Source organism: Artemia sp. Qi Xiang Cuo, chromosome 1 (assembly GCF_049724085.1).
Source record: "Artemia sp. Qi Xiang Cuo chromosome 1, ASM4972408v1, whole genome shotgun sequence".
NCBI classification, from domain to species: Eukaryota; Metazoa; Arthropoda; class Branchiopoda; order Anostraca; family Artemiidae; genus Artemia; species Artemia sp. Qi Xiang Cuo.
In genome coordinates this window covers 86,091,157-86,117,233 of record NC_142794.1, presented here as the reverse complement: position 1 = coordinate 86,117,233, position 26,077 = coordinate 86,091,157, and the positions used below count along the sequence as shown (strand labels likewise).

At 33.7% G+C, this 26,077-nt stretch overlaps 1 protein-coding gene and 1 non-coding gene across 2 annotated transcripts; both read right to left on the bottom strand.

The window, feature by feature from the left end:
• Positions 1–25,764, bottom strand: LOC148956857 (small ribosomal subunit protein uS7). The gene is made up of 6 exons (XM_089087594.1): positions 25,674–25,764; positions 19,756–19,887; positions 10,225–10,434; positions 7,005–7,133; positions 5,171–5,269; positions 1–123 (listed from the first exon to the last, which is right to left on the bottom strand). Exons 2-6 carry the CDS (start codon positions 19,885–19,887, stop codon positions 55–57), a joined length of 639 nt encoding a protein of 212 aa, XP_088943720.1. The 5' UTR covers positions 25,674–25,764; the 3' UTR covers positions 1–54.
• On the bottom strand, positions 2,195–2,334 carry LOC148956858 (small nucleolar RNA SNORA16B/SNORA16A family). Its single transcript, XR_016142575.1, has one exon. It is a non-coding gene; the product is annotated as a small nucleolar RNA SNORA16B/SNORA16A family (small nucleolar RNA).
• Positions 25,765–26,077: the final 313 nt, after the last annotated feature.

Here is a 26,077-nt window from a genome sequence, read left to right as displayed (position 1 = left end):
TCTGCTTTCGTCTTTTATTGAAAAGCAGAAAACAAAATCAATAACTTGGAAATTTTATCTGTTGCTCTTGGCGACACGTTCAAGTTCATCCTTTTTCTTAATGGCATAGGAGTTGGACGATCCCTGAAAAAAAGTGATGAAATTGAAGCAAGACTAGGTACAAGATAAATACACAGAGCACAATAAGTACAATACTTTATGTTACTTAACTTATGCTTGAATACTAAAAAAGAAGAAACTGATTCAAAAGACGAAGGGATTCTAAAATGTTAGTCTTCGGCAAAACCTTTGAATTCAGTTAATTTTAAAGTATAATTAAGTCAAATTTATGCACAAGAGGAATTACAAATAAATTAATCATAAACATATATGAAACGCCAGACAAAGAACCAGAGTGTGTTTCATTTGATTCCAACAATGGTTTTTCAAGTATGCTTTGCCAATCTACTGTGTTTATTCTAATAATTCTATTTCCCTCAGTCAGGCTTAGAATACCGCTTCTCTTGAAGCATGGATTTCGATTGTGTTTAATAATTTTCAATTAGTAAATTTACAATAAATGGCTTAAAAGATCTAATTAAAACTTTGGGTGACCATTGGAAGGGGAAGAGGAGATGTCAAATAGACATCAAATGGGGTCCAGGGGAGGAGGGAAAGGCAAGTCGGCAGACACAATGTGTATTCAGTCTATCGATATGCATATCTCCTATATCTTAGAGATCGTCTTTGTTGAGGCTTTCGGTGACAAAGGGAAATTTTTTTTTACTGGTATCCTCCAGTAAGGGCACAAATTGGTAAAGCAAAATGGAAATTTTAAATAGGCTAAGTGGGGAGGGCTAGGTTATGAAGATTACAGAAAATGAACTTGGTGGAGGAAATAAAAAAAAAGCGGAATTGAAAATGGTGCTGCAATTAGGTCAGTAATAGTAGCAGTAGTAGTAATTCCGGCGATACTTTAGTGATAAAGAGAATAAAGCTTTTGTATAACTGATGGGTAATGCAGAAAACGCGACATCAAACAAGTCAATTTATAAAACAGGTTATATGGGACTTCAAACAGGTCAATCTTCTTTCGGATAACTTTTGACTGTTTTGCAGCAGTTTCACCGCAAAACAATGATATAGCCGCTTTTACTGTTGGATAGGAGTGCTTAAATACGAGCTGTAGAACTGATGGGTAATGCAAAAAAACTAGCAACAAAGTTAACTGCGACTTTAAACAGACCATTTTTTCTTTTGGCCAATTTATGACCGCTTTGCGGCAGTTTCACCACAAAAGCAGCTTCGATATGGCCGTTGTTACTACTCAAACCCTTGAAGTAGCACGCTTCACAACGAAATACTACTAGTTAAATTCCTGTCTTATCACATTTATATTGGTTAATCTCTAAATTCTTTAGAGTTGCAAAATTTTTATAATAGTTAGCAATTTTTATTTCTTCGGATGAAAGAGGTCTAAATTTGAAAAGGAAGCAGGCAATGTCACGACACTAACGTTAACAGGCTTTGTACATATGATGGGTAATGCAGAAAAACTAGCAAAACAAAGTTATCTGCGACCTTAAACAGACCACTTTTCTTTTGGCCAATTTTTGACTGCTTTGCGGCAGTTTCACCACAAAAGCAGCTTCGATATGGCCGTTGTTACTACTCAGACCCTTAAAATAGCACGCTTCACAACGAAATACTACTAGTTAAATTCCTGTCTTATCACATTTATATTGGCTAATCTCTAAATTCTTTAGAGTTGCAAAATTTTTATAATAGTTAGCCATTTTTATTTTTTCGGATGAAAGAGGTCCAAATTTGAAAAGGAAGGAGGCAATGTCACGACACTAACGTTAACAGGCTTTGTACATCTGATGGGTAATGCAGAAAAACTACCAAAACAAAGTTATCTGCGACCTTAAACAGACCGCTTTTCTTTTTGCCAATTTTTGACTGCTTTGCGGCAGTTTCACCACAAAAGCAGCTTCGATATGGCCGTTGTTACTACTCAGACCCTTAAAATAGCACGCTTCACAACGAAATAATAATAGTTAAATTCCTGTCTTATCACATTTATATTGGCTAATCTCTAAATTCTTTAGAGTTGCAAAATTTTTATAATAGTTAGCCATTTTTATTTCTTCGGATGAAAAAGGTCTAAATTTGAAAAGGAAGGAGGCAATGTCACGACACTAACGTTAACAGGCTTTGTACATCTGATGGGTAATGCAGAAAAACTACCAAAACAAAGTTATCTGCGACCTTAAACAGACCACTTTTCTTTTGGCCAATTTTTGACTGCTTTGCGGCAGTTTCACCACAAAAGCAGCTTCGATATGGCCGTTGTTACTACTCAGACCCTTAAAATAGCACTCTTCACAACGAAATACTACTAGTTAAATTCCTGTCTTATCACATTTATATTGGCTAATCTCTAAATTCTTTAGAGTTGCAAAATTGTTAGCAATTTTTATTTCTTCGGATGAAAGAGGTCTAAATTTGAAAAGGAAGGAGGCAATGTCACGACACTAACGTTAACAGGCTTTGTACATCTGATGGGTAATGCAGAAAAACTAGCAAAACAAAGTTATCTGCGACCTTAAACAGACCGCTTTTCTTTTTGCCAATTTTTGACTGCTTTGCGGCAGTCAAAGCAGTCTGCTTTGACTGCTTTTGCGGTTTCACCACAAAAGCAGCTTCGATATGGCCGTTGTTACTACTCAGACCCTTAAAATAGCACGCTTCACAACGAAATACTAATAGTTAAATTCCTGTCTTATCACATTTATATTGGCCTAAATTCTTTAGAGTTGCAAAATTTTTATAATAGTTAGCCATTTTTATTTCTTCGGATGAAAAAGGTCTAAATTTGAAAAGGAAGGAGGCAATGTCACGATACTAACGTTAACAGGCTTTGTACATCTGATGGGTAATGCAGAAAAACTAGCAAAACAAAGTTATCTGCGACCTTTAAACAGACCGCTTTTCTTTTTGCCAATTTTTGACTGCTTTGCGGCAGTTTCACCACATAAGCAGCTTCGATATGGCATTTGTGTTACTTGACCCGTACTGTTACTACAAGAGTTACTACTGTTACTACTAAGTAGCACGCTTCACTACGATGTACTTAAACTTAAATTCCCATTTTATCAAATTTATATTGTCTAATCGCTAAATTCCAAGACTTCCATGTTTCAATAATAGTGAGCTATTTTAATTTTTTTTCAGAAGATATGAGGTCTAAATTTGAAAAGGATGTGGAGAAACTAAGGAAATATTATGAAATTTAATTTAATAGGTCTTGTAGGGCTAACACGTAGTGCATAATGATAACAACCTAAAAAACATAAACCAATAAAAGTTCATGTCTAAAATACAACATTGTATTTTCAAAAAATAGCTTGAAATACCTAGCTTATTTATTAGCGAGGCAGCTTAGATGAGTTACCAGGAAGTGTGATGATCCCACATCCTATTTTACCAGACACGCACGTAAATCTCTTATTTATCCCTTTTTCAGTTTAAATTCCTTTCATTTTTTTTCCCAAATGCTCGGTATATTTAAACACAAAAACAGAACTTGGCCTCGTCCACACCCTTACTGCCCAGATAATAGGACTTTTCGCGCAAAGCAATTGTTTTAAAAGTAACTAAAATAAGATCTCAGTTATAGATATAGTCAGAAAAAACTAAATAGCATCAACTACTTGACTTCGGGGATGAAATAGTTCTGTGATGCCTTATGGAACCATCCGAGATCAACAATCAATCTTTTACTATGTAACTCAATGAAACGATTCATTTGAAATTTTGATGAAACAATAACCATATTTCACATTTTGTACATTTCAAGCAGTACATTCCTCTCATTCCAGGCAATCTAATGGTCCTATGTCAATTTTAAATTCTTGGTCAACCTGCCTGACACTCTAGGCAGGCATGCCTTTTCAAAACTAACACACAAGTATCTGTCCCATAAGAGTCGTACTTACTCCCACCATTTAACCGTGCAGCCATTTAAACATTTTGCCTCTCAATTACTCGGACTATCTGTCTTGGCTTTTTTCTACAATTAGCTATGTCTTGATGCCTACTGCAAAATATTTGTTTTTCAATTCAAAAGAACTTTAGATTTCTTAGAGGTTCACCTACCACGTTTCGGAGATTCGACAACGACGTTGTTCGAGTAGCCTTGTCCAATAGACAAGGCTAATTTGAATGTGAACTTCTAGCTTTAGTGAGAACAATTCGTTTGTCTAAACATTATTCATGTGAAGCATTGTTTAGCTGTTTTTTTTTTTTTTTTGTTTTTTTTTTAAAAAAATTTGGTCAATTTTTATACAGTTGATCGTAATGCAGATAGTTTTTAGGAGGCTGCTTAGAATCGTTGTTGATATGTAAGAACCTCCGGATTTCCTAAAATTGGTCCAAAAAATTCGGCCCAGATAGCAATTTGTGCATATTTAAGAAAGCGACTGAGGGGAAAGTAAAACAAGAAATTACATAGAGAAAGCCAAATAACCTTACATAAAGTATAGGAGATATATATCTATTAAACAAAAATACAAACAACATCAGTGTTAATAGCCACCCAGAGAAGTAAAACAATTTTTCAGAGGGGGTGATAAAAAAGGGGAACATCCTAATCGGCACCACAAACCTTTCAACTAAACAAATTCAACTTGACTGCTAAAATCACACCCCAAGAGGTCATAATGAATTAATCAGTTATTTACTCACACGTGCACTAATAGGCTTACACGTGCAGAAAATAACTGCTTGATTTTTATTTTTCGGCCGGGTGGCGTCACACATACTCATCATTTCGAAAAAATGCAGAAAGCTGCCGATTGGGCCAGGGATTTAAAAAAAACATATTATAGGACTCCCAAGGCCATCTACAATGTATTCACATATTGCAAATATGATTTTTGCCGTTTATCGTATTATCAAGAAAAAATACAGGAGGCACAAAGAAACTCGGAAAGTCCCCGAATGGAACATAGAGGAATTTTGCCGAGAAGCTTATCATGGGTGTGTTGAGTCACCCAGTAACGTGGTCAGTCATACAAAATGAAAATATTGCACGGTTCCATAATGCACAATATAGAAAAATTAAAAAAAAACACGTAAATAATATAAACAAACATTCGGATAAAATGTGAATAAAAGAAAATTGTACCTTAGCAGCATTGATGAGTTCATCAGCTAAGCACTCGGCAATGGTTTTGATATTCCTAAATGCAGCTTCGCGAGCACCAGTGCATAAAAGCCAGATAGCCTGCAATAAAGCAGCCGTAAATAATAATGAGAAAAATTTGTCATTAAAACTTTACTTTACTCATTCAAAATAGTTATCAGAAGTGTTAGTGGTATTACAGAATCACTAAAAAATATGGTGGACGTAGGCATTTGTCCATTTTCTCTTTAACTCAAGCACAAATTACTTAATCGCCATTTACCAAGCAAAAACAATCCAATAGAACGATCGGATGTTGCTGACCAACCATTATACGATTGCATCAGTGAAAGAACTGTGCTTAAAATTTGGCTCATCTCCGAAAGATTCAAAACTGACAAGGGTTTACTCAAGGTCGCAGCATTATACGTTATTGGCTTTGTGCCAATTTTTGTCGGTTATTTTAATTCGTAGCTGGTGCTTTTTGATAACAGTCAAGTTCGTTGACATATTTTTCTTGTGTTGACTATATTTTAATTACTATAATATTTTTGACTAAAAGATACCATATTTGGGTCATCCTATATAAGTGTAACCTGTTTTTAATAAATGATTTTAATTGATATGAAATCGGATATCACCATCTTCTATTTAAAAAGGAAAAACGGATACTTAGTTTTGAACACCAGTTTCCAACCTTTTCAGGGTCTAAACCCTCTCCCCAGATAAAAATCCTCTACTCCTGCGAAATATGCGCAGTGATTTGATTCACTTACACTTGGGTACTTAGGAATGATTGTTCTTGGGATAAAATGTTCATCGATTTCTTTCCTAAATATTTCCGGTTCCTCCTCTTGATCTTGAAACACCTTTTTTGGATCTTTGATTGAAACACATTTTTTTTAGTACATTTACAAAAGATGAAAAAAAAACCAACAATGGTGACTGCTAAAGTTGTGTTTTTATTATTTCTTAATTTGCATCTTGCTCAAGTAATTTCCTTTACTCTATAATAATCTTCATTTACTAACTACCCTGGTTTATTCTCCCAAGAAACCATATCTGAACATACGATACCCCTAATGGCTGTTTATCCACTGACCACAGAACTAATGCATATGCAATATATGTCAGTTGCTGTCGCAAAATTGATGTGTCCCTTTCTCTTCTATCGCGAGTATCTGTCGTAAACCATTGCCATTGGAACGAAATTACGAGAGGATTCTTGGGGATACAGCACGACCAGCACATCAGTGCTCGAACTAAATCAAAATGTAAAATTTTCTCTAGCATTAATTCGCAATAAATTTTTACTGCCAACTTGAGAAAACGTTATTGTACTTGAGTTGAATCGGAAAGCTTTTGGTACGATGCAAAAACATATTGCAGAAGGTGGAATAAAAATTTTTGAAAAGGGCCTTGAAAAATAGCGATCGGATAACACCTCAGCGTCCCAAGATGTTGAAAACTGTACAAACTGTTGAAAACTGACAGAAAAATCTAATAAGTAGTGACCAATCTTGGATTAAGACCCAGAAAGAGTCAGAGCACAGATCTATGAAAAAATTTTAAAAGAAGTTCAGCAAAATCAATAATTTTGTCATTACAATATATGAACGTTTATTATAGCAGAAACTTAAACGAAAGCTACGCGGCCAGCAGTCAAATTTACAATCACTATCTGTATAGTATTATCTATTTCTCTCTTTTGACTTCAGTTTTTTCCCCTTTTTTGAAATCTTCTTGATCAAAGGGCCCAAAAGACTTCTCGAAAAGAGAAAAAGAAAGAAGGAAAACTATTAAAAGAAAATGAGCAAAATGAAAATGCCTCGTTTACCTGGTTTACTCGTCTAAGAGGAGAGACGTCGACAGCTTGACGACGAACTGTCCCAGCACGACCAATACGGGTGGAATCTTCCCGAGGACCCGAGTTAATAATGGCGTTCACCAAAACTTGAAGAGGATTCTATAGACGAAGAAACAATAATTTTAATTTCTATTTACAAAAAACTTGCCTTGCTATACACTGAATTCACTACGCCACTTCTATAATCTTTATATACATATATATATTTTAGTGCAATCGCGTTTTTCATTAGAATACAATTTTTTTTTTTCAGACTTACTTTCTATAATATTTTAAAGAAAGTAGCTGAGCTTGGTGAATGAGACACATTTTCAGGAACTGGCAACTGAGCTGATTCTAGAAAGGTTTATTCGCCCGTCTCTGCTACTATCTTTGAACAATCAAGGAAATGTTGCTTGGAAAGATTTTTTATCCTATTTGTGCATATAAGAGAAAGTATAAAAAGATAAAAACAGAACAGGTGATGTTGGTATAATATTCTAAGGGCGCTTTCCATTTCTGAGTGCTACATCTGTTTTTGTAGATTGTTGCTTGCTTTGAATCAGTATGATGGAGTTTTTTCCTTTGTCTAGTTTATTTTATTTTTTCAATCTTTTGACAAGTGTTGAATTCTTTTTGGAATATGTGCTCATTTGGTTTATTAATTGAAAATATTTCAATAGCTCATTTAGGCAAAAAAAAAACCTTGCCTATTTTTATTCTTCCATTTTAGAAGCAAGAGGGACTAAATTGCTCTTAGACTAACTAAAATATTAACTTATTATTTAATTTAAGCCATTTATTTGTAATTTATTTAGAATTATTTGTTGATAATTTATTTATTTATAATTAAAAGATCAATATTTTTCTAAGAACAAAAAAATTCTGAGATAGACACCAAGGCCGTATCCAGGGGGGGGGGGGGGTTGTACCCGGTTTGAACCCCCCCCCCCTCGAAATTTTTGACCGACCCAAAATAAGTCGAAAATTAGTAAAACCTAGGTAAAAATCAGTAAAATTAGTCGAAAACTGAGTCAAAAATTAGTAACCCCCCAAAAAGTCAAAAAATTAGTAAAAACCCCCCTGAACAAAAATCCTGGATACGGCCCTGACAGACACTATAATAAAAAGGCAAATTTCGTTTTTAAATCTGAATAATTCAAGAATTTATGATTTCTGAGGGAGGTTTGATCCTCGAGTCAACAGTCAATTTTCTTGAAATTGGGTTTTAAGGCTTCAAAATGACGAGAATACAGTGTTGATAAATCTTGATTCTTAAGATAAAGATTTTAGTTATCCGAAACACGTTGTATTTGCTTCAAATGACACTAAACTAGGCCATTGCCAATTGTCTAGAGAGAAAGAATATAGAGGAGGGAGAAGAGAGGTAGAGGAGAGAAGAGAGGTAGAGGAGAGAAGAGAGGTAGAGAGGAGAGATGGCAAAGCCAGCCGAAGTTGCTGCTGGTGGATAATTGGAAGAAAGAATGTTACACTCTTATCTCTCAAATACTCTCTTACATAAGAAAAATTTAGATTATAGGAGAAACTTACATAACAGAGGCTTTCAAATGGGCAAACGAAATTAGATTATAAACTAAATTATTAAGGGGGGATTTTTGATACTGAGAAACAAATGGATTAATTCCCTCAAAAGTAAAATCGGTATCAGTAATATAAATAATAATTTAAACTGTATTTTTCAGAATAGAAGAGAATATTTTATTATCCCTATATAATGCAAATAATACAGCGTGTGGATAGTACAACATCAGGACCAAACCAATATACCCCCTCCCCAATTTGCTAGAAAGTAAAACATCTTCTGCTAAAAAATACCCCCCCCCACAAAAAAATGACGACTATACCGAAAGTATGGGATGGTCATCACATGTTCTACAACTATTCAAGAAAAACTTTCCATGCCATGACCAGCCTATGCTTTCATTTCTTAGGCTGAAAAAATTCCCATCTTTCTAGGTAGCATAAATTTATATTTTGCTTTTGGTATATTTTGAGATAGCCCCTTTAAACCTCTGCCGCGTGTTCAATTTTCTAAATTTGGGTAACAAAAACTATTTTGTTGTTTGTAGACGGTTAATTAAATATTTTTAAACAGTAATATATCAAAGTTTATTTAAATAACATTTATTTAACTCTGACGACTTTTATTGGTAAATGGTAAAGTAATTATTTAAAAATACAAATTTATTCCTACTATCGAAGTCTAGTGTATTCTATATCTGAACTATTTTCATCAAGGCATATAGGCCCTGTCATTATCAGTCTCTTCCATATTACTTCTTGAATAGGGCCTACCAGTATTCTGCAACACAAATCAAATATTCAATCAAAACACACAGCTTTACACGCCAATAATAGTACGAGTATTCCAGGTTTATAGCAAAACACTAAGAAACTATATCAATCTAGCAGCACAAAAATACATGTAGATCGGGTAATTCCTTCAATAACAACGAAAAATCAAAACCATAAATAATGTGAGTATGTAGAAATCGAAATGCACAAAATTTTCCTCGCAGGAAGAGCGTTTCAGCGGTGAAACCAAGTGATAGCAATGCAAATAAATCTAAATAAATACAAGCATGTCCAAATCGCGGGATGTGTAGAATTAAACCAGAAGCTGTTGCATGCGTAAATTGCGGGATAACCGGTCAAAGGGTTAAGTTTTTTTTTTTTTAATCTTGAATTAAGATTCTAAGTCTTTAGTAAATAAATCTGTTTATAAAACATTCTATTGATTAATATTTTATACTGACAAATCTAACTATTGGATCTTACCAGCGTTGCCAACGCGGTACAATTGTCCCGTTTTTGGTACAATTTAGAGGTTCAAGCATACTGCAGTACATCTGAAAATTTGTTGGTACAATACAAATAATCCGGAACATTTTGGTTTTGCATGCTCTTTTCTGACTTGAATATCTGTTTAAGTTTTGGTCTGTCGAAAATTTTCTTCTTTTTATGGCTAACTTTCAACCTGCTGTTCAGATGATCCTCTTGCAGTACATTTTAGTTGTAAAAATGGTAGTTTACTTCAGAGCATTGACAACGCTGGAGCTTACATTCAAGGATCACGTCTACCTCCCCTTAAACTGCCGGTAAGTAGAGGTTATTTTTTTTGAAAATTAGATCTTATTAACAGACAAAATACAACATAAGCATTCTATAATTGTCGAGCATTGGACTTTACCTCGCCAGTAAGAAGATGGATGATTTCCATAGCATGTTTCATAATTCTGACAGCCATCAATTTCTTTCCATTGTTGCGACCATGCATCATGAGACTGTTAGTGACCCGTTCAACAATAGGACACTGAGCCTTCCTGAATCGTTTGGCAGCATAACGCCCAGCAGAGTGCGGAATAAATTTGGCATATTTCTCTTTAACTGCAATGTAATCCTATAAATAAAAGACATCTTTTAGGCAATTTTTTTTCATTAATTTCAAACAAGAATGAATTCAGTTCAAATGACTGGAAAAAGCTAGAAATAGTCCATAATTATAAGTCATTTTTCATAATTATAAGTAATTTTTTTTCAGATTCAAGAAAAACAGATCAATTAGAAAACAACTCAAAAGAAGTACATCTGAAAGATAAGACTAATTCCAAATTTAGTGGTTTTGGTACATTTTTCTTGCCCTCTTAAAAAAAAGAGGGCAAATATTGAGAATATACATCTTTTTTTTAATCAGCATTCTCGAAATTACAATTTTGATAATACTATCCTGTTGACCCAGGACTGGGGGATCAACTGTAACTTTCATAAAAAGCATGGTTGGGAGGGGGAGGGGGAAGGGGTGGAGGCCAGTCGACTTAATTTTTAGGAGGGGGAGATGGGAACAATTTTTCTTTAATTCTCATACAAGACTATATGTTAAGAGGTTTTTGCTACTACTTTTCCATTTATATTACTATATAACAACTAAATTTTTGTTTACAACAAAAACTAAAAATGTAAAACAAATAAAAATGAGACTTTAAAAAAAGTTAGATTCTCCTTGGAAGGGCATTCTTGTGGACTCATCTACATGAAAAAACAATCCTAATCTCCGCTTAGACAACCAAGACTCGTTGAAGAATCCTTACATCCTAATGAGGCCTCTCGTTTTATTTTATTTACTGGAAAACAAAGTTGAAAATATTACGCAATCTAGTCCTTATGACCTAATTTTTAATCAGGACAAAGACACATTGACTGAAAAAAGAAACAGCAGTTAATTATGACAGTCAGAACGTTGTTAGAAGAGATGCTAATGATTATTCATTAGGAGCAAGTTCCTATTTTTTTAAGAGCAATTGTAAATATTTCCAGAATATTTTTTAGTTCTACATTTTTAGCCATTGTATGAGTCATTCCTTAAAAATATACTAATATTCATGTATGTTAAGATTATTCTGGTGGTAGATGCTATGACTGCACTTAGACTAATATTAAAATACTAATATTAAATAATATTAAATCCATAAGAAAATCTCAAGCGACTTTTGACTAGCCAATATTCCTTTGGCCTAATTTGGGCATACATTCAACCAAAAATTATTCTTCATCTGATAATTACTAAAACACCTCCAAATTTTACCTCAGGAGTGGAAACATTTGCAGGGATCATCCCCACCTCCAACCAGAATGAAAATTTACTTTTGCACCAGCGAAACTCTTACAAATTGTCTTGCTTTTCGGTGCATTGCTCTCCCAAGACTCCTTTCGATACCACAAGGGCGCCCTTCAAAAAACAATCAAACCACATTATTTACTTTGCCCCACTCAGACCCTTCCCCCGCCCCTTTTTAACTCACAATCCTACGAGATGCACCTTACCTTCCAACCCCAATCTTTTCCTGGCTACCTAGAGACCGCAAACTTGTGTGGACTTTCATCCCCCTATCCACTCGTTTTACCTTCTTACCCAAATCATCATAGCTACAAAGCTCAGTTATTTCAACTTTCCGCACGAGTCTGTCAATTTAAACTCCTATCCACACGTCAAATCTCAAACTCAAATGATTTTACTGTCAAACGCCTTTCACGGTCACGCCGATCAGTGGCAGTTCTTGTCATAATAAAATTTAAAGCGCTAAACATATAAAAATCAGAGCTATACACATTTTCATACATATTTATATGTTGACTCAAAATATTCCAAATGGTCAAACTAAAACCTAAGACATTGAAATATCCAACTATCTGTACAAAAAATAAAATAACTTCAACTTCAAATTAAAGAAAAAAAAAGCTTTGAAGTCAAAAACGAACAAAAAGAATAATGAACTAAAACAAATAAGTATATACAATTATTGATGAGTGAGTGTAATGTTAAAAATCTTGACAAACGAGGGAACGTAACGCATTTGCCTTTGCGATGTATCCCATAACTGATGCCACTAGTTCTTTCCGTGTTCCCTGCAATATAACCACATCACAAACTAAATCCTTCCCCTTTTGCACCATTTGTCTTCTTTGCACAGAATTATCACCAGGTCTATGTTAGTCACTGTCAATACAAAAATTTAATCCTAAAAAGGTTCTCAACATCGTCTTTTCTTCTTAGGCCCAGTCTGACTACCAAAATTTGTCTACTGTCCAAATAGATTCTCCCAGTAGTGGGATTCCCCAGTCCTTTGTTCTGATTTCTGACCCCCCTATCAATTTTATTAGACATACTGAGCCCAATTGTTATCCTCTAAATGTTCATTTGAAGAATAATACCTTCATTGGCTGCAATTAATTTTCTATTCTTTCAAGCAATGGTGAGTCTTAACTTCAAAAACTTAATGAGTTAAGAGTCCTTGTCAAATACATATAGTTTAGATGGTTCTAGGCGAATACCCCCCGGCGGAAAATACCCCCCTCCCATTATAAGGAAAAATATAAGTTCTAATTTGAGACTGAGTGACCCCTAACCAGTTTTCCACAATTTTTTTTCTATATGATTTGGTTTGAGCAAAAAACAAAAAAAAAATTCTTCATAGTAATGAATGGAAATAAATAACAATTCTTGTCAATAACATAAATCTAATAATAGCATATAATACTTGGAAAAACGGTCATTGAAAAAAAAATGCTTGAAAATTTTTTTTTAGTTCACAAAATTTCCAGATACCTAGAAAGAATTGTTTTCTGACTTCAAACTGTTCAAATACTGTACTCCCCGGTAAAAATACCCCCCCCCCCCCGTGGAAAAGAAGGTTTTCTAAATTTGAGAATTTTACTGGTTTTTTTCCAATTCATATAGAAAAAAATTTTGTGGAAAACTTGTTTGGGGTCACTCAGTCACAAATTAGAACTTATATTTTTCCTTATTATGGGTCAAAATCTATTGGTAGGCAGCCAACAATGGGGCAGCAAACATTTTTTCCATCGTTTTTCCCTATTCTGCTTTTTTTTCTTTGGTTTCCTCGTAATTACTATATAGTCCCAAATTTCCAGGTGGGGGCCATGGCCCCCTGCCCCCCCCCCAGCCGGTGCCCTTGGCCTCGTTAAGCCAAAAATGAGTAGAAATAAATTCAAATTATTTTCCAAGCATAAAGCTACCACAAATCACCATAAATAAATGAATTGAACCCAAAACGAACAGAAATAACAACAAATAACCTATTCATACTCAAAATAGCAACAATTAGCATGAGTAGGGCTGACAACCCCCGCACCTCCTCAAGACCAGAAAGTAATTTGCAATTTACTGAAAACAAAATGAATTTTAAATGTTTTCACCTTTACTTCAACAAATAAAGAAGTATCAAGCCTATAAGGAATAGATATCACAATATGTATGTCAAACTGACAATCCACGGTTATTTTTTTTTTTTTTAAGTGAAATGCAAATTATTTTCTGGTCTGAAGAAGACACGGGTGTTGTCAGCCATACTCCTTTTACTTTATGCTCGTTTTGAGTCTATCTATTATAATTTCTGTTAGTTTCGGGTTTCATTTATTTGTTAATGGTGATTTGTGGTAGTTTTACACTTTGGAAGATAAGAAAAACAAACCCGTAGAATTCGACAACGCTCTTGGCGTAAAAACTTAACCAATTAAGATGTGTTGGTTCCCAAAGCCAACTATCTTTTCAAAGGAGAGACAAACCTTCTTAAACTTTTTGATGCCATATTTTTTAGCTTAATTTTGATGATTGTTTGCCTAAATTGTTTTTCTTCTTCGATTTTTTTTTTTAATTTGGCACCCACTAGTATCAAAAATGGCAGGAATCCATATGGAAGCCTTTTCAACACAAATGGATTTGTGTTTTTTTTTCTAAGTTTTTAAGTCACTTCTGGTGTGTAAATTCCTCTTTTTCCCGTTCCTTAGCACTTTTCAACGAAACTAAAAAAAGAAACAAATAAGTTTCAAATTTAGAAACCTTACTTTCCAAACGGGGAAAGGGTATTTTCCAAGGAGGAGGTATTTTCCACGGAGTTTACTTTCCGTGGGAGGGGGGCGTTTTCGGGGGGGGGGGGGGGGTTAAACACCCCCATTCACTATATTCATTTGTGTTATTTTACTGTGTTCATGGGCTTTAAAATACCGTAAAAACTTGAACAATTTAGAATGTGTTGGTTGCCAAGCCAACTATCTTTTCAAAGGATAGCCAAACCTTAAACTTTTTGGTGCCATATATTTTAGCTTAATTTTGATGATTGTTTGCCTACATTTTTCTGTTCTTCAATTTTTTTTTTAATTTGGGACTCGCTACTGCCAAAAATTGCAGAAAATCATGTGGAATCCAAATGGATTTGAGTTTTTTCTAGGTTTTTAAGATACTTCTAGTGTGTAAATTCCTCTTTTTCCCGTTCCTTAGCACTTTTCAACAAAACTAAAAAAAAAAAAAAAAAATAATACTCAAATTATAAAGTTTCAAATTTAGAAACCTTACTTTCCAAATAGGGGGAGGGTATTTTCCGCGAGGGTATTTCCCAAGGAGGGGGTATTTTCCACGGGGTTTACTTTCCGTGGGGGGAGGGAGAATTTATCGGGGGTGGGGGTGGGGGGTATTTTCAGCGGGGGTATTCACCGGGGGGGGGGGGGTAAATGCCGGCCACCAGTTTAGATCTAGTCGCAATTACATAAGTGCAAGATAAAAACTCACAAACATTACAAATTAACACTCATTTCTGTTTTATCAAACTAAGACCTGAAAACCACCCTCTGAATAATAAAGGTGGCAGAATTCTTCTCTGTCAATAACAATTGATATCCAACTGAAATCTTAATCCTCCTGCTTAGTTCCCTTTGAGGAAACAATGTGTGTGTTTGAACTAAAATCGTATTGCGTTCTTTTAACCTAGATGTCCTGTGATATTTTGATTATTCAACTATTCAGACAACTAAAGAAAAAATAGATTTCATTGAAAAACTTTATGACAGTGCTGACTATGTGCAACCGAAATCCCCAAATGCTGGGATTTTACTGTTAGGTGGTGCAAACAACTTAAAACTCAACTCTACCAAAAAAATCTGTTAACTTAAACAGAGTTTTCCAATAACCAAAGGCAGCAATTTTCTCAATTTAATATAAATACATATCTAGCATGTTTTACATGCCAGTCTCCACTCTTCCCTTCTTGGGGGTAGCTATCAGTTTAGCCTATTTTTATTTCCTGTTGCTATAGCTAAACAACCCTTTAAAATTACTGAGATTATATAGAACTCCAACCAACTCAGGACTCTAATAACTCAAGGACAATTTTGCTCCTTGGTTTACCACCGAAAACAGTTCACCTATTGATCAAACAATTGATGGTGATCATAAGGTTTTGTTTCAACAAGATTCATTAACGAATAATTACGAACACCATTTTCTGAAAAAAAAAATAATGAATATGCCCAAATGAATAACATTATGTTAATGAAGCTTTAAAAAGCTAATAAGGAAAAAGATAAAAATTTTCATGCAAGGTCATTTTGGAAAGGCTAATAGTCTAAGACAGTCCCTGAATGATTCTTTTTCTTTAGAAAACCAGCTTCTTTCTATTATAACAACAAAGTTACAGAAATTAAACAAATAGGCGTGAAAAAAACGTTTGAAATTAGTTTTCATTTCTTTGGACCTCTTAATAGGTTTGGCAACGATTTGAACTTGTAGGTCACTTCCATTGTACAAAGCCCCCCTCTTCTTCATTAGGCAAGGCCCAACTACTTGTATTTCTCCTAATTTCTGCCTTTGATGTTATAAATAAATTCAGAAGCTTAGAAAATCAAGCAATTACCCCTTGGAAATCCCATTTGATTTAATTAACTCTTTTCAGACAAAGTGTGAGCCCTTAGCAATTATTTTCACCCAAATCACAAGACTTTAGGTAGCTGGTACATAGTTTTATAACACCAATCCCAAAGAAATCTATTAACCAGCATAGACCCTAATGGGGTCTATGCTGGTACATTTACTCCAATCTTTTTTCAAAACTTTATGAATTCATTTGTGACTGGCTTGAATTTATGATTACTCCACACATGGGTGTCGAACAATTTGGCAGATTAAGCAAAACATACACCATCTTACACCCATACAACATACTTACACCTTACAAACATACATACACCTTGTATATATATAAACAAACATACATACATACACCTTACAAACATACACCCTCCATCATCTTATGCAATTGGTACATAAAACCTTAATCAATACTGAAAAACCAAACGTCTGGATGAAGCTTGTCTTAGTGGACAATGTTGTAAGCAATTACAGAGAGTAAAACGCAAAAATTATTTCTCCGGCCCTCTATTTACCGTGCAATGCCTCAAGGACCTTTATTAAGGCCCTTGTTATTTTTACTATTTGTTAATAGAAATTGCTAGCGAGTTTCCTCAAAGATGGACACAGGTTGATAACAAAGTTTTTCCTTGAATTATGTCAAACAAATATTTAAAGGGATCCTCTCAAAAGCTTAACCCATGTTTATGGGTGAAGCTGCAAATCTAAACATGAAAATATCCCTAAATCAATTATCATGACTATTAACCCAATCAAATCTACCCCCATTGTTCTAGATCCTATCCAAGTCAGAATGTTAGTGAAACAAACTCCTTGGTGTCACAACATATATTTCTTTTAATAATGCAAAACAAGCAAAGCAATCAATGTCCCTGTTTAAAATGCCAAATGAATTCAATTGTGCAATAGTCTAGAAAAAAGGGGTCAACCGACTAAAAAATATGTGTTGATTGTACTGCTCTAGCTCTTTCCAATGTGATTAGATATTTCGTTTCTACGCTCTTTTTTGCTGATGAAAATGAAACTAATAATTTGAAGTCAAAAGAATTGTTTGGGGTTTAAAGCTTTTAGAGAAGTTGGGGGAGAGGGTCTAGGAAAATTGTGAAAAAAAGGATCAACCTCAAACAAATTGCTATACAAATGATTCTTTCACTATCTGACAAAAAATATGTGCTGATTCTCAATCCAAAAAGTTTGCTGCTCTAACTATTTCACAAATTTGAGTTTTTTCTAGATTGAGGATGAATTTGTTTATGTAAAGAATACCATCCTGAAAAGACAATTCCAAATTAGGAAGTGGATACAAGAAAACATTCCCTCTGTATTTACATACACTTTGGTCAGGCTGTTATTGGAACAACCATGCCTGGTCTGGCATCCTCAGGTTTCAAGTGAACTTAGCAACAAAGTTTAGTTGGTTCAGCAGCATTCACTCAAGATCCTTTCCATCCCTTAAGTAGAATCCCATGCTCCTTCCCTCCTTAAATTTCATTTCTTGCCACCTTAAAATGAAGGAGGGGTAATATGTGCGTGCATATGTACTTTTCAAAAACCCGCTAGATCCCATCTCCCAGCTTAACCTCCCCATTCAAAAACCCACTAGATCATATCTCCCAGCTTAACCTCCTCATATGTCCCATCTTAGTCACAAATCCCTGTTGTTACCAAGAAGTTCTGAGTAAGTGTTATTCACTTTATCTAAAACCAAATTTTCATTTTTTTTTTCAAATTCTGAGTTGTTTTTTTTTTTCAGCTATGGTTTTTTCTAGTTATCAATTATTTATATATTATTCTATTATTATTAGATCTTTGATCTGTATTAGCTTATGATTCTGTTTTGCCTTTAAAACTGTTTGACAGAAAACCAAACTTGGCCTTTTTTCTTACAATTTGCAAAAGTTCTCTATCAATAAAAAATTATCTATCTTTCCCTCCTTCACTTTTTGTTTTTACCATTAATTTAGTAGAACTTACCTTGCTAAGTTTTGGATACATTATTTTTGTTACATTTTACTAGATTGTTTTGACTTACTTTAGTGACCGTTTTTATGTAGTAAACTTCCTTTAATTACTTTTAAAACTTTGTCAAATGTTTTGGGGGTTTCTGTTTTGAAGTTTGTTCTCTTCCACTTGACCAATGAACTAAATTAATCCCAATTAGAACTTTTGAGAATAAATGTTATCACATGGCATTTAAATATGGATCAACTAATTATCCCACTAAGTTTTTCAACAACTCAAGTTGTAAAAATCATCTTTACTCTGCCAAACTTAATTTATTCTTAGAAAAACAAACCAACTATTGTTCATTAATCATCTCATTTCCTCTATGGACTCAGATGCATTGAAAGTCAATTGCATGAACAATTTGACAACAATTTCAGTACAGCTGAGAAACTTGTAGCCTTTGGTTGTATTCTTAATGCAAGCATTGGATTACTAGACAGAGGAGAAATCCATATTTTGCAAAAAGAAGTTGATTTAGCAGATTTAACTCACCAAGTAAACTATAAGCAGTTTAATGGTAATAACACCCTGCATCTGTTCAAGATAAATAACCAATAAAATGTTCCAAAATATAGTATGGATTTGACATTAATTCTATGGATTTCTTCAATTTAATAGGGATTCCTCTATTTAAAAATAATATAGGAATATTTTCTAGAAACAAAAGTTTATACTTTGTCATGCTTATTTATCTTTTTTAATAAATTCAACCATCATATGTATATATATATATATATATATATATATATATATATATATATATATATATTATACTAGCAAGACCTAGATTGTTGCTAGCAACAGCCTTTTGCTGTCTCTCTTTGCTTTCTGTGGTGTCTCTCAATCTGGTCTTAGCCAAGCAGTTAGCAATTCTAAACCATTTAAAAAGAACATTCACAAACAAATGAAAACTGTAAAAAGACAGGAATAACATAGGTAAGATATTTATTACGAAAATAACATCACTACTATAAGCCCCAAGGGGCTGAATTTGAGTCAATAAACAAAAACATGAAATACAAAAAGCATGAAAAAAAAAATACAGGCAAAAAAATTTAAACTTCTTTAGTCAACAATTAAAAATGAGAAATGCCATAACAAGTTAAAAAGATAAAAACCAGATATAAAAAAAGGGGTGAATCTGGAGGAAAAATAAAAAACTTAGACTGCACCAGCACAGAAGAATAGAAGATTGACTTCATTTCCTCTTTACACCACCCATAAACACGGTTGGCTTTGTTCTAAAAAGCTTATTAGGCATGGCAAGTAGGAAAGGGCTGAGTTAGAAGACAACACAAGTCTTTTTTTCTCAGAAGAGCTATATTGGACAAAATAATTTAATTATTATCCTAACTCCCTAAAAAATTATACCTAGATTAAAAAAAGGAGAAAATTGTCCAGTTATTGCAGGAACACATATACTTTCTGTTTAAGCATTGCACTCTATATACTTTACATGTAGATACACAAAAGAAATAAATGAAATGAACAACAAACCTGAAGAGACATATCTGAGACTTGGACATCTTCACAGGACCAGCGACCAAAAAGTTTAACTTCAGGTAACTCTGCAGGTGCAGGAGCAGCTGCTACCATAACAGCATCAGTGTCCCAATTTTCATCATCCATCTATACAAGGACAGAAGGGTAAAGTAGTCTTCATTTTAAATTTTCTATCAGTTCATTCTTTATTATTATGATCATCATTTGGCTTCATTGATTTGAATAATTTTTTTTTTCATTTGGACCTGTGTTGTCTTAGGACTGAGACAGAAAAGCCAAACATTGGCAATAATGGTAATAACCAATTACTTACAAAAGAAATTACTTAATTTAGATCGTCACTGGGACATTATCTTAATAAAAATAGAATAAGCTCTTGATAAAACAAATAATGTTTTCATCAGTTTTTTATTTCTTTTATGAGATAAGAAGTTTGATATACAAGTTTTGGGGCATACAATACTGGGTAGTTATAAAATCTTTATTTATGGTATTTGACATTAAGACTAGATTGGTACCATTTTTTAAATTTTTTACTTGTTATGTGTTACCTTTGAAGTCACAAAAGACCAGAATTGGAGCTTAAAAATATCAACATAAAGCTTTGCTCATAAATCTCAATGTCCAACAAGAAGATAGATTATGCTTTCAATTTTGAGTGATGTTCAATGAATACCTGGCATTCTATGTTGACTTAAAATTAGCCAAAACGGAAAGAAAAGATCAATTCAAAGATTAAAACTTAATTTAGGTTCAAAACTCAAGAGGATTAAATTCCTCTAGGGATAGTTTCATTTTTGGGTCAGCAAAAAGTACCAGTAAGGTAATACAAGATTTTACTAAAAATAAAAAGTTGAGGGGGGCAGTCACAGAAAATTGCACCACAAATGACAAAGCACAACCTTGGTTGGCAATTTTATTTCAATTAATTTAAGGATCATGGATTGATGCTAGCTAAACTGGCCTATGAAGTTAATCATAAAACCATATCTAGTCTTGCTAACACCAATCCCATGAAATATTTCCAATTTTTATTATTTTACAATAATACTTATTTTTTCTAATGTTGACTTGAGAGGATTCTTGACTCAGCCTACAAAATTATATTGTAACTATTTACAAAGGTACAATGATTATAGACCCCAAATTTCGATGAAATTAAAACATATTTCAGTGACTTTCTTTCAGTATTTATTTGGCACCAGATGTCATGCCAAAAAGATATAATAGAAAAATTATTCATAGAATTTTCAGTTTTCTAGCCACTAATGTCAACTAAAATGCCCTGGTTTTCAATTCAGATACTGTGGCCCACTTTAATCAGTTTTATATATAATTGCTTTTTATAAATTCAGCTTGATAGCACTACCATAGTGCCAAATGACATCCACAAAGTATAATTTGTATGTCATTTCCAGAAAGGAAAGGCTGAGAGGAATAAAACAGAACTATTATGATCTCCATAATTGGAAACTACAATCCTGAGGTTTACAATTCCCCTCCCACACCTCTTAATATTATCCATAAATCATCTACTGACTAACAGAACTAAAAGGCTATTGCAGCATGATGGAGAGCTGTTTAAGAGCTCACTTAAAAACTAATTTTTGTATCTAATTGCTATTTATAAAGTCAAATTGATAAAATCAACAAAAAGTACCATATGTCACCCAAAAATTTCACTTTTGGTTGTCAATCCATTTATTTCAATGAAAATACCAAAAAGAACCTTTTCAAATGAAGACTCTAAAAAGGGAACTTTTCAAAATCTAGGCAGCAGAAAAACCAGTGACATGGGCATCCCCCCCCCCCATTTGAGCCAATATAACTAGCATGCAACCAACACTATATAGATGTGTTTAAAGACTCAGTTCAAAGGATCATTTCAATGTGTTTTTTTTAGACTTACTTCTGAAAAGAGCATTGAAAAGCAACAACAAGCAGTGATGAAACCTTGAAATCCAAGTTACATTATTGTCTTAAAATTCTAGCATGTAATAAATGTGTGATTTGAAAAAAAACATTTAGTATAAAGAAGACTATTATTGACAAGATGCTTTAGTCTAGTGGTACCAGCTATGCCTTGTGGCCATGGCTGCAGAAGTTTAAATTTTGCATGGAATAATTCTGTTTACCTTAAATTGCATGTCCTAGAATGTCACATTTATAACTCCTCAAAGATACCAAGGATAAATACCCCATGGGTTATTTTTATTTTTACAACAAATTTAACTTCATTGTTTCTGCCTAAATATGGAAAAAAAAAAAATTCTGTAATGTTTATTGTCAATATTTTTAAACCCTAAAAAATTACAAATTTTTTAGTTTTATTGCCAATATTTTTAAACCCTAAAAAATTACAATTTTTTTTTTAACTAAGTTTTACTGGTGAAAGTAAAGAACAAGGTTGAAAGTTAAAACAAATGAAATCAACTGCTTTGAGGTTCATCCTAGTGCTAGCAAGTGCAATTTAAGGTAATTGTTTATGCAACATATTTTTGAAAAACTGTTTCCAACAGACTGGATTTCCTAATATTTAAGTATTCTTAAAAAAATTAGTTCTTTACAGTAAACTAAGCTTTCTTAAGTTTTTAGAGTTAAATTTGCATTGTAAATTCTTCTGATTTTGAGACTGGTAAGGATTATTGAGTGTTATGATTAATTTTTTTATTTTATAAAGACTATTCAAGGATTTTCCTGTTTTGTTGCATCTTATCATCACATGACAATTTTGAAAAAGCCTACAAGAGTAATGGCAAAAACATCAAATTTCTAGCTTGTAGGCACAATCCAATTTCTGAGTGGGCCTGCAGTCTACAGTAGCTTTTAAGGTGATTTAGCATTGTGTGGTATGTCTATCTTTTAGCTAGTGAAGTAGCCTAATCAAAAAGGCTTAACAATTTGACAATTTGGCTACCTATACACTCACAAAGGCTACCCAAATTTGAAGTGAACAAAGCATAAGCTAAAAAATTGAATATACCAGACCTGGATGCAATGAAAACTTGAATCTTCTTTTCAACCATAATAATTGTTTCCCAGTATTCTTAAGATAAGAGCAAGTATTGAGATAGCTATGAAATACACTTAAAAACCAGAATTCTATCATAAATCTAAATATAACATTAATTTATATTGCAAATGAACTATAGCCCTACTTCCCCTCCCTAATAGTTAAATATAGAGCCTGAATTGTATATATACAATAAATTTTCCATAATGTAGGATACCCAGTAGTTAGACAGCTAATCACCCCTTCATCAGTATAGATCTATTATACCACCTAGAAAGTGGATTGTTTCACCATCATTTGTGACAAAATCTTCCTGATAAGCATATGATTAGCTTGAAAGTTTAAACCATATACAAGACTTGCAATTTCAAATATACTGATAGACAACAGCAGAACCTAACCTTGGCCACATATGTAAAGCTTGAGCTTAATCTTTGAAAATATAGTCCAATCTTGGGCATAAGATTTTAAAATTAGAACAAAACACCCTAATCACAAACATAGTCAACCTTGGACAAATAAACCTAGGACAAGTGCTGTGAAACTGGGTAATGTGAAACTGGGTAAATATTTTGTAATTCATATTATTGACTTACAAATAAAGTAAAAATACCACTCAATGCCTTTTTTAAAGCTTAAACTTACCTCTCATTTTGCATCAAAAATAAATTTTACCCCCCCCCTCCCTAATGTGCAAATATATACCCTGAATTGGTATATATAGGGGTGGGGATAAAACTCATTTGCAGCAAAAATTATTACTATATTTGGAATGAGCATAAAAAGGCATCAAGTTGTATGTTTACTTTGTTTGTAAGTCAATAATTTGAACTGCAAAATATTTACCAAAGTATGTCCTGGGAAGGTATTTTGAAGTACCTACCTCCACTCCTTCTCTCTCCAGAGGTTCCTGAAATTTGCCTACAAGACAGGTCTATTACCTTAGATTGCATTGTCCAGCAAAATAAGGAAATGATTCTGTAGAGTTGCTGGTCAGTGATGATGGGGAGGCATTGGTTTGGCAGCAATAAGTTAAAAATAAAATTATACTGACAATAAATTGATTATTTGAATACTTATTTGGCCGAAAATATAAGTATGAATTTTACTTGATAAAAACACTGTATAGGGCATCATAAGCCCAAGTAAGGCCAACGCCCGCATGCATGTAATACAAGCATTTTTAATTTATCAGAACCCAAAAATGATTGAAATATTGGAAATATTTCTGAACGCCCAGAAAGAACCCAAAGTTGATCCCTCCTGTAACTTGATATGTCTCTGCGAAATGTGTTTGTTGACAGAAGCCAAATATATCTAAAGTTAGCAAATCACAGATGGTGCGGGTATACACAAAAGAATTCTACTGAGGGGGAGCCGGATTTCCCGCCATTATTTCGTAACAATCAGAAATCAAATAATTTTTTTTTCCATCTTTTTTAAATCCAAGTAATAGATTGGATTTGAAAAAGAAACTGAGTTTCTTTTTTAAACTATAAATTCAGTATATAAAAAACAGGGAATCAAACCCGGATCTCCCGCCTGACAGTCAGGAACAGCAACCATTGTACCACAGAGACACTAACAGACTTATTATTTTAGTGTCCAGTATCTATTTTTGATGCAAGCAAATCCCCACAAATCTTGATATTTGGTTTTTGGAAAATAGGGAAGGAAGGATCGGATTGAGCTGAAATTTTGAGGATAAGCTCCCAGGCACAAAGTCTAAAGCTCTTTTTTGATCCTGGGCACTTGGACTCTGGAAGCTGAGGAGCTAAAGTATCAAAGCTTTGATCCTGGAAGCTAGATCCGGTTTCAGCAAAGGTTTATATTTACCTTTGAATCTGGCGCCCAAGTTAAAAATAAAATTATACAGACAATAAATTGATTATTTGAATACTTATTTGGCCGAAAATATAAGTATGAATTATTTTTCACTTAATAAAAACACTGTATAGGGCATCATAAGCCCAAGCAAGGCCAACGCCCGCATGTATGTAATACAAGCATTTTTAATTTATCAGAACCCAAAAATGAATGACATATTTGAAATATTTCTGAACGCCCAGAGAGAACCCAAAGTTGATATCTCCTGTAACTTGATATGTCTCTGCAAAATGTGTTTGCCGACAGAAGCCAAATTTCCCCTCTTGTAACTTGACATGATCTCTCTTTGTCAAGTTCCCTTTGCTGACACATTGGATGGCTGACTCCAATGTTTCGTAGAATTCTTTTATGCATGCCAGCACCATCTATGATTTACAAACTTAAGTTAGGATAATTTTTTAAATCGCTATTTAAAGAAGAAAGAAGAATTTGCTGTACCAAAGGTAAAATAACTTTATATTTGGTTTTATAATTTGATGCTTGGGTATGCTTGTCTTTATCTTCCAAGTTGGGAGCTGTGGGTGCGATGGGTTCTTGGGTGCCAAAGTAAATGTATTGGGTTCTTGGGTGCTAGTGAGAGTTGGGCTTTAAAGTATCGTTGGTGGTCCAATATAGGTAAAAGTAACTAAAGTAGAATTTTACCAAAGGCATTGAATGGTGTATTCACTTTAGTCCTAACTCAATAATAATATTTGGTAGATATTTACCCATACTTTAGCTTGTAGACCCATCCCTGAAAGTTTCATTTTCCTAACCTAACCCCATTCCAAGATAGCCAAAAGTAGCTGAAGTGGAATTTTACCTAATGTGCTAAATATTTACTTAAGGTGCTTTTTCAGCCATAATAAACTAGAATTTCAAATTAGGCAGCTTCAAAGTTTGTTACCCTAGAGAAGAACTCCCTGTAGGTCTAGCTGTCTATCTTATAGCTGGCTAGATCTACAGTAGGAATAACTGAAGAAAAAAATGGGTATAATTAGTAATTCATTCCAACTTTAAATCTCAAACTTACATTGATCTTTGTATTACAAGAAGTTGGTAGAATGTACTTTCTTCTTTTCTCTTAGAAAATTCCCTAAACGAAAAGTGAGTCAAGGGAGAAGAAACTTACATGCTAAAGAGGGCGCATAAATTCTTCGTTTTTAAGACTGAAGACTGAATTCCGGAATATAAATAGGAGTCATCTTCCATCTTCAGCAGTCACTAGAAAAAGTTCTAATAAAATAAAATGAGATTACCATCTTTAATAACCAATTGTATAGATTATAAGCATTTCTAAGAATAAAGAAGGCCTCCCAAAAAACTATATCCATTTAATTCAAACAAAAAACGGAGCAAGCCATTGGCTTTTCTTGTTACAAAAATGTTATAAATATACAGGCAACAAAACCATAGAGGCCACATTCCCATAGCCCT